The sequence below is a fragment of the Cupressus sempervirens genome, chromosome 1 (genome assembly GCF_028749045.1).
Source record: "Cupressus sempervirens isolate cs-2001-9-10 chromosome 1, ASM2874904v1, whole genome shotgun sequence".
Classification (NCBI taxonomy): Eukaryota; Viridiplantae; Streptophyta; class Pinopsida; order Cupressales; family Cupressaceae; genus Cupressus; species Cupressus sempervirens.
Window position 1 is genome coordinate 341,622,491 of NC_143118.1, and position 10,458 is coordinate 341,632,948.

Sequence of the window (10,458 nt, forward strand, 5' to 3'; positions counted from 1 at the left end):
ATGGACATTAATGGAAGTCCGAAAAGAAGGACCATGAGAACAATGATGAAAATAATGATTAGTGATCTAATCCTCACAAAAACATTGAATAATATGTTTGAAACAAACATAGTAGATTTTGGATCAAACCATCATTGAACATAGTCACTATAAAAGATATTCTATCAAACAAGAAAACAGAACATTCGTCAAGCTCTTTACAAGACCAATCAACATCAATCACTTAAAGGAAGATATCAGGCACATCGATCAATATATATAATTCAGATCCTTGTCTTCAAATTTCAATATGGATGTATTGTTTGTATATGATTCTATGAATGAGTGCATAGCTGGTTTATATTTAAAAATATCCACCAGGATATATGGTTATGGATGCTAAGCCCAAGCACAAATGAAGCTTTAATTTTTGGAATTGATCTAATTCATACATAAATGGTAAAGGAAAAATGTTAGTTTCATCATGTTTTAGTCCCAACTTCTCATGAGCACATTCTTTAGTATCTAAATCCACATTCCAATCAGAACATCATCTCGTAATGTGAATTTAATTGCTCAAAAGTCAATTATGCTGCAAACATGTGTGTGTGTGTGTTTTTAGATTATCGAAATCATTAAGGTCCTCATATTATAGCATCCATATGTCAGTACACTCATATAATCAAGGCAAGCATTAAAGGAGAAAGAATCAGATTTAAATCATTATCAAAATCATTAAGGTCCTCATATTATAGCATCCATGGTCATGGGTCCCTGTCGATTTATATGGATTCCTCTAGAGTCCTCTCAGAATTCCACTGGGTCCAGATAGCAGAATCCTCAGGGAATCTATTTTCCTAGGAAGGATGTGGATGAATTGCAAGAGGAATCAGGCGCAGACTTGTATTGGTAATGGAATTCAGGCCAAATAGGGAGAATGTGATAACTTCAATGATAGCTAATATGCTAAGGAAGACATCAATGAAGGAATAAGCTCCTCAGTGACATACTTTTTACAGGCTACTGTGAAGGATCCTTACCATTTAGATTCCACACAGTTAATTTTTTTATTTTTTCTAAAATTGAAGAAAACTGACCACTCAAAGCTAATGGAAGGCACCGTAAATAGGAAAGTAATTGTTGCAATTATGAGCAAAAGCAACTGCTCACATTATTTACATGTATTGTGCAATCGTTAGTGACTGTCTTTTTCACATTCAAAATATTTTTAGTAGCTATATCTAATATATTTTCTATCTTTCATTATTTATTTCATTTAAACACAATTATTCATTGGTTTTAAAACTTCTTGAGTATTTTGCAAACAAGAAACTCCATAGCTTTAGAGAATTTTAAGAAAATGTTAAAACCTATGGTTGCTATGGTTGCTATGGAAGAATATTAGCATTCACTATATAGTCATAAGGAAACAATATAAATTGCATAGCAGAGATGGAAAATATATAAAGCTACCATTGCCATTCTAAAGGCTTGAAATAGAAGCAGACTAATTAACATCAGTATCGATCTTACTAGAGCTGTGTTTTGTATATAGCAAATATTGAAGATCTTATGTATAGAAGAAGGCTATTAATTTTAGTGGAGATGACTAGCTAATTGATAGTTAAAAGAGATATGCGATAAATCGATTAATAATACCATGAGTGACAGCTACAGCTCAACCTATCAATGAGAGTTTATTATTTACCTATTGAATTATTAAAGTTATGAAGCATGGTAATTGATAGAGATAATAAATGAAAAGGTATGAAGCATGGTAATTGATAGAGATAATAAATAAAAAGGTATGAAGCATGGTAATCGAGATAATACCCCCACCTGGATTACATATGCAGCGATTAGTAATATTGCCATGAAACAATGCATTTAACTTTTAAGCATAAGAACGATCAGTGATTAAGGAGAGTCATGAATTATATGACAGGATTCATCACTCTAGATAAAAGATATATGAAAGCACTCTGAATCATTTATGGGAGGCATTGGATAGGATTTTATATAAACAAATTGGTTATCAATCCCAAAAAAATAGATCAGTTTATATTCATCTCAGGGAATAAATTATAAAGAAGCATCCAAGTGTAGAATATTAGCCAAACACTACCCAACCGGAAACCTTCATGAATATATAATATAATTTCACAAAAAAATTCAAAGTGGTGAAATTAAAAAAAAAATCAAGTTATAATGAAAAGGAATCCATTTTAATGAAAAACTAAAAGCAAGTTTACTTTCTAAACATGAATATATCTTGAGGTAAAAATTAAAGAGAGGTTTTCGACAGTAGATACAACTAATCAAATAAGATTCCTAACAGATTCAATTCTAGATTTATCAAAAGATTAAAAAAACATCCAATTAGACATCCAAGTGTAAAGCATATGCCAAACACTAACAAAACGGAAGCATAATACACCTAACATTATGTAAAAATTACTGATACCCATAAAATTACTCACCACAAGTATATTTGAACCCTATAAACCCTTTGCTAAACAAACTCCCCAAAGTCTTATACACCTAAAAATTTCTAACCTCAAAACAAAGAACCTCCACTCAATCTATACTTCAAGATTTTCCCAACTATCAAAGAAACAAAAGCAATAACTAAATTTATTTTGAAAGCAAAAAAAGTTATGGACTTACAAGAAATATTAGAGAGGCAAATAAAGAAGGGAGAACTTGTTGGGAAGGACTCAATAAGCAACGTATAAGTTTTTCAATTGCATAAAGCCCTCTTTTAAAGGTGATCTTCATTATAGGTCACACTTAAGGTGCATTACTCTTCTAGTCATGATGTATTTAGAACTATTGTAAAGCCCTCTTTTAAAAGTGATTTTCATTATAGGTCACACTTATGGAGCACTACTCTTTTAGTCATGATGTATCCACAACCATTGGTTCTCATTTGTTTGCTATACTAGTAGTGGAATGTAGAATCTGTCTATTCTCAAGTCAACATATTTTAATGGAACTAACATTAAGTAGTGGAATGTAGAATCTTACTATTGGATATTGGAGAGGAAAATGAAGAAGGGAGAACTTATTGAGAATGAGTCAATAAGCAATGTATTCGATTTTCAATTGCATAAAGTCCTCTTTTAAAAGAGACCTTCACTATAGGTCACACTTAAGCCACACTACTCTTCTAGTCATGATGTATCCACAACCATTGGTTCTCATTTGTTTGTTATACTAGTAGTGGAATGTAGAATCTGTCTATTCTCAAGTCAACATATTTTAATGAAACAAACATTAAGTAGTGGAATGTAGAATGTTACTATTGGCAAGTCATAGCTTGGTTCTTTTGCTATAATTGTGATGTCATCAACAATAATAGATTAAATACATGAATCTAATAAAACATTGAAAAATCTTAATGAGTAATCACACTACTCTTCTAGTCATGATGTATTCACAACCATTGGTTCTCATTTATTTGTTATACTAGCAGTGGAATGTAGCATCTGTCTATTCTCAAGTCAACATATTTTAATGAAACAAACATTAAGTAGTGGAATGTAGAATGTTACTATTGGCAAGTCATAGCTTGGTTCTTTTGCTATAATTGTGATGTCATCAACAATAATAGATTAAATATATGAATCTAATAAAACATTGAAAAATCTTAATGAGTAATCGATAGTAATACTATATTAAATAATATAATATATTATTATCACCTTTTATTTGAAAATATCTTATTTGAATCAAAATAAAAGTAATAATATATTACATAATATAATATATTATTATCACCTTTTACTTGAAAATCTCTTATGTGAATCAAAATAAAAAATTCATACTTCAAAATACATAATCCAAATTCTTTTTTAAACAAATAGAACATTATGTCATATTTAAACCATTTTACGTTTAAATGTTCTAAAATTCATTTCTAATTTCAATTTTATTCCTCATTTTTTATTTATTTATGTATTTTATATGAAAAATCATGTATTTCATATTTTTTTGAGTACAAAACTCTATAGACATGCCTATATCACTTCTCTATCCTCTACAAAATGATCTACTCTATGAACATTCGAAGGATCATATCATTAAACTTTTGACCTAGCTTATCTAGTATACTTGTCGAACATTTAATTACTCGCGTCTACTTACCAAATTTGGTTGCCTTCTGATCTAAAGTCAATGATATATTTTATTCGCTCCCAATCATAGAGGGCCAGGACTGTGGCTCCCTATCGATGTGCAGAGCACATTGATACACAATTATTTTAATTGTGCAAACATATCAAGCAGTTGAACAAGTGGAACAATAATTGAAATTGAAAATGGAAGATTCAGTTGGTATCCTTTCTCACCAACATCTAATTTATCTGTAAGTAGGTTGTGGGTGAAAGCTAGGATGAAAGTTGGAATCACAATAAACTACTAGTGATGCTATATTAGTTCATTGAGTTTAGCTTTACACCCATTCCCAAGGGACTTTCCCCAACAACTTGACAAGATTCATGTTTTGTGATTGTGTTTTGGTAAACTCCTGAACCATTTTGTAGATTAAATTATAGAAATTATTAGGAATATGCATCTGAAGATTACCAAGGTTCATTCTATAGTAGCCAAGCTCATATATTTCAAAAGCTTCAAGGCTTTTTCTACCAACACAACAAAGTTACAAAAACACCATCAAACATAAAAAAATCTAATAACATTTCATGCACAAAAGTATTGTAATCTAACATATCTGCATAGATCTTCGCAAAAAAAACTCAAATTTTTACAACAAATTTGATTCTACACAATAGATCATTGATTTCAAATTTTGAGCAATGGATCTCAAATTTTTAAACAAAAAACTCAATTCTTTTACAGAAAACCGATTCTTAACAATAGACTAGGACAAGCTTCCATAGATAAATTTCATATAAATATGATGATCAGAAAAAATAATACAACTACAACACAATATGTTCTAAACAATAGATTTGGACAAGATTTCATGTAAACATGATCATCACATAAAACAATACAACTAGAACACAATATAATCTCAAATAAAAAGAATAGAGAAATCTCTGACATACCTTGTACTGTAGTAGAAAGAGACGAAAGCCAAGCCTTTAGAAATGTGAATTAAAAGTAATCAACCAATGCTATAAATAAGAAAATAACAATTCCAGAAGATTCCATAATCAATGCTCACACATGACAAATGTTGACTTAAAAATCATTTATAAGCCACAACTATAAAGAAATATATTCCCTGACATCCATAATCAATGCTCACAGGACAAATGTTGACCGAAAAATAATTTATAAGCCACAACTATAAAGAAACATCTTTTCCAAAGAAACTTATGTATAAGCCACAACTATAAAGAAACATCTTTTTCAAAGAAACTTATGCAACACTATAATCATAAACGACAAGATATGTCATCTCTCTAATTGCTTATCATGCCATATTGTTTTGTTTGTTTGTGTTGATTTTTTAAAAAATGGAATACAACTGTAACCACAACAATAATAAACAACAAGAAATGTCATCTCTATAAATCCTTATCATGTTGTCTTGTTTTGTTTGTTTCTATTGATTTTTGAGAAATTAAATACAACTGTAACCACAATCTATAAATATTTGACAATACTAGTATTGATATCTAAAGTTTGGAAAAATAAAAAATTATTTTGTGTGCACAAAACAATAATGAAAAAAAAAACTTTCAAACTCATGACTGTAGCACACATAGACCAATCAAATTGCATGAAAATAAGCTTGACTAAGTTTGCAAAAATGTCAAGAAAAAGATATGTCTATAGTGGAAAATGGATAAAAATAAATAAAGGCTCCTGATTGGACAAACTAATAAGATCATTCACTTTTAACGAATGCATAAGTTTCCGGCCATGACAGGAACTAATAATATTAAGATTAACGAATGCATAAGTTTCCGGCCATGACAGGAACTAATAATATTATCCTTAAGATCCTTTACAAATTATGTAGTAAATCCAAAAAAGTGGACTAGAAGCTTTTCGAGAACATGCACATTAGATTTTTTCCTATAGACTAATCATACTAATCCAACTTTTTTCTTTTTCTTTTTCGGATTACACATTTTTATAAATCTGATTAAGACATCTTTTCGACTACTCTTAAACAGGAAATGCTTTTAGAAGATAATCGTATTCCCTATGGGCATTACAAGTCGTCTACTAAACCAAAGGAAAACATAATTTTAAAAATTACAGAACTATCGCTATAAGGTAGATACTAGCGAGCCTGATTAGATTGTCACCTTGTGATCAGTCCTCTGCAGACAAGTTATGTCGTTCTCTTTACTGTTGCTGCCTGGATATTACTAAAAAGCGTTTAGCCGTGAAGCAAACGCCAAACTGTGTCCTTTCCACTAATGAGAGAGATCGTTCCACCAAAGGAAATGCCAAATCCCAGACCCAATGCGATCAGTGACACATGTTCTTCCACAACACTCAGCAGCGACCCCTCTTCCTTCCCTCCTGTTGAAGTTTTATTATTTCTTTGGCACTTTTGTAAGGGTCCCCCACACAAACAAGGAGGATTTCCCATGAAGGATGTCTCGTTGAAAGTGTCAAATTGCGTTCCAATAGGTATCATTCCACAGAGTCTGTTGAAGGAAACATTGATGGACGCCAACATGGTCAGTTTCGATAGATCCTGCGGAATTTTCCCACTCAGGCCATTTCTACACAAGTCCAACTGCTCTAAAGAAGAGATATTTCCAAGAGATGCTGGTATTTTTCCCTCAAGCTGGTTTCCAGACAGATTTAGCAGCCTCAGACCACTCAGACTTCCAATGCTTTCTGGTATTTCCCCTCTGAGACGATTGTTTGACAAGTCCAAAATGGTGTTTTGTGGAATCACATACTCCAGGCGGTACTCATATCCCTTTGCTGCAATCGTCATATCCTGGTTGAGTTTTGATTTATTAACTTGTGGAGCAATAAAGCCCTTGAGATTTTCGAGATGGGAGGGAATGTTTCCAACGAATTTATTGTTGGACAAATCTAGCATCTGCAAGTGGGTGAGATTTGTAATACATGGAGGAATACGTCCCTCAAGTGCATTATATCCCAGGCTTAAAACTCTCAGCTCCTGAAGACTTGCAACATTCTCGGGAAGGCCACCTGTTAATCTGTTCTTCCTCAAGTCCAAGTGTTGGAGATTCCTACAGTTGGCCAAGGATGCAGGTAGATCTCCGGAGAAGCTGTTAGAATGAGCAGACACAATTTCCAATGACTGTGGAAATTCGACCTGTAGATTTCCGTGCAATGAATTGTTTGAAAGATTCATCTTAATCAGGATTGTGCAGTTGCTAATTGATCTTGGAAGTGTCCCATAGAATCTGTTGAAGCTCAGATCCAGATATTTTAGCACAGTGATATTGAAGAATGATTCTGCCAGCCTGTCTTCAATCTGGTTTCCCTCTAAGGCAAGAAGTGAGAGAGGGAGATGAAATATGCTTCTCGGCACACTCCCTGTAACTCCGCCCCATCCGAGATCCAGCCACAGAAGATTGCTGCAATTCCCTATCTCTGGAGGAATAGAACCCTTAACCTTTGGCATTCCATACATTGCTAACTTCTCAAGATCCCTCAAGTTCCCCAGTTCAGGCGGGATTGTACCTGAAAGTAGAGGATTATCGCCCAAAAACAAAACAGTCATGGAAGAGCAATTACCCAAGTTTGGAGGAATTCTGTTTTCGAATCTGTTAGACTGCAGATAGAGGGAATCTAATAGCTGAAGGGATCCTAGTTCTTTGGGAATGCTTCCCGTTAAACTGTTGTGAGCGAGTGCTAAATAGGACAACTGAGTACAGTTGCTAAGAGAAGGTGGGATATGACCGCTTAGAGAGTTTCCTTCCAAGTAGATATAATTGAGATTTTTTATCAAACCCAAAACAGAAGGGAAAGAACTGGTGAGATTGTTATAGCCAATGAATATACCTTGGAGAGACGTGCAGTTGCTCAAAGAATTTGGAATGATTCTACCCAGACGATTGTTGGAAAGCCAGAGATTCTCCAACTTGGCAAGGCCACCAAATTCTGTCGGTATGCTTCCTGTTAGATTATTCTGAGAGAGCTCGATCTCCAACAATTGAGAACAGTTGCTAAGAGATGGAGGTATTGAACCGCTTAGTAAGTTGTGATTTAGGTAAATATACTGGAGATTTTTAATCGAACCCAATACAGAAGGGATTAAACCAGTGAGATTGTTATAGGCAATGGATATACCTTGGAGAGACGTGCAGTTGCTCAAAGAATGATTCTACCCAGACGATTGTCGGAAAGCTGGAGATTCTCCAACTTGGCAAGGCCACCAAATTCTGTCGGTTTGCTTCCTGTTAGATTATTCTGAGAGAGCTCGATCTCCAACAATTGAGAACAGTTGCTAAGAGATGGAGGTATATTACCGCTTAGTAAGTTGTGATTTAGGTAAATATACTGGAGATTTTTAATCGAACCCAATACAGAAGGGATTAAACCAGTGAGATTGTTATAGCCAATGGATATAACTTCGAGAGACGTGCAATTGCTCAAAGAATTTGGAATTCTTCCTCTTAGACTATTGTTGAATAGCCGGAGGTGCTCTAACTTACCCAGGCCACCGAATTCTGTTGGTATGCTCCCTGTGAGCTTGTTGCATGAAAACCTAATCAACTGCAGCAGTGTACAGTTAGCCAGAGTTGTAGGGATCGGTCCCCGCAACATATTCCAGCTGAGGTCGAGAAACCCTAAAACTTTGAGCTGCCCAAGCTGCGTGGGGATCCTTCCAGTGAAATTATTACCAGAGAGATTCAAAGTGCGCAACAAGGAGAGGTCTCCCAAGGACGGAGAAATTGTACCTTCCAATCCCAAATTAGGGAGCATGATGGAGACTACCCTTTTAGTCCGTCTTCTGCACCAGATACCATTCCACGAACACACCTTGCCTGCATTCTGAGCAGTCCAGTTGGAGAGGAATTGAGTTGGGTCATTTGTAATGCCTTTCCGGAAGGATAAGAGAGCCTCAACATCCTTCTCATCGGTATAACTGGTAGCACCACTCCATTCCGGTTCTTCAGCAAGAAGCCTCCCAACCTTTTTATAGCGAAAGAGGTGGTCTACTTTATTCTCCATTTGAGAACGCGAGCCATTGATGTAACCAAAGGACGCAGTCGCCTTGTTAACTGACAACGCCAACGCCAAGCAGAGTATATACAGAGGAACTGCTATTGCTACTGCTACCTCCATTGGCCTTTCTTTCCTCTCCACTTTCAAACTTGGCCTTTTTAGTAAAATTTATATGCATACAATGTATTTTTATAACAGTATGGTGAGTAGAGGGCTTAATCATTACACACTAAGATCCACACTAAGATCCTAAGTTAAAAGTGTTAAATAGTTTGAATTAACTTGATCCTCAGTGAGCATTGAATTGAATATTGCTGCTGTACTTACCAGACGTATGCACTGACGACCCCTCCAGTAAAAGACACAAGACAAGAAATTTCTTCCAACATTTTTCTCATACCAGAATTTTCTCAATTTTATTATCCCCGTGAGAACGCGAGCCCTTGATTTAGCCAAAGTCTGCAGTCTTGCTAAGATTTATTTTCCTCATTCCGCGTCAATCGCCTCATGACCGAGCACATTGACTAATGCCAAAAGCTTAGTGTAGTACTACTTTTAACGCGTATGAGCTGGTATAAATCACAATTATGCTACCCATATGGAATGGTGTATATCATAATGAACGGTAATTCAACAGATGATATGAGCTGGGGAAAATAATTTTCTCGATCGTATGACTTCCCTTCCACAGGACTCCGCTGTAAAAAAATATTTTCTTGACTCTGCATCAATTGCCTCAAAGGGAAGTATGTTGAGCATTCTCAAGAATCATTATGTAGCCATTAGCATTGACTATGTTCAAAATCATTGTGTAATGTTAGTCGTCATGCGCATGCGTATGTCCTGGTGACCTGTCATATAATGAATGAATGGAGTAGAGAATTTTCACGCCACCGCGAGACTAACACTCTAAAGAGATGAGGCATTATATTCTAAGCTATTTTTATGTTCCCATGCCAGCTTTTCAGTTGTATATCTTAATTAGACAACCAATAGTTTTGTGAGGCATTTCTTTTTTTAAGCTAGGGAAAATATTCAATAGCCATTTAAGCTAATTTCGCATTTTAAGAGCTCGTAAACTTTAAGTTAGATTTTACCAGTTTTTCTAATGTACTTTTATAGATCAGTGAAGAGTTTAAGATTAAGGTTTTGCCTTTTGGTTATTCACAAATCTTTCTATAGGACTGTGGAGTGCAAAGTGGTCAAAAAGTTCAATTTCAAAATGCTCACCCGATTCTCTCTATGTGCATGCACCAATAGTCGCTCACTCAGAAAACATCAATTAATACATTTAAATAATAATCCCGCAACAACACATATAGTTAATTTAGGGATCAT

General features: G+C 34.5%; 1 protein-coding gene across 1 annotated transcript; it reads right to left on the minus strand.

The window, feature by feature from the left end:
• Positions 1 to 6,038: 6,038 nt before the first annotated feature.
• Positions 6,039 to 9,862, minus strand: LOC149577606 (uncharacterized). Its single transcript, XM_089824633.1, has 3 exons — positions 9,448 to 9,862; positions 8,534 to 9,274; positions 6,039 to 7,973 (listed from the first exon to the last, which is right to left on the minus strand). The coding sequence occupies exons 1-3, from the start codon at positions 9,516 to 9,518 to the stop codon at positions 6,341 to 6,343; spliced, it is 2,445 nt and encodes an 814-aa protein (XP_089680759.1). The 5' UTR covers positions 9,519 to 9,862; the 3' UTR covers positions 6,039 to 6,340.
• Between the last annotated feature and the right edge of the window lie 596 nt (positions 9,863 to 10,458).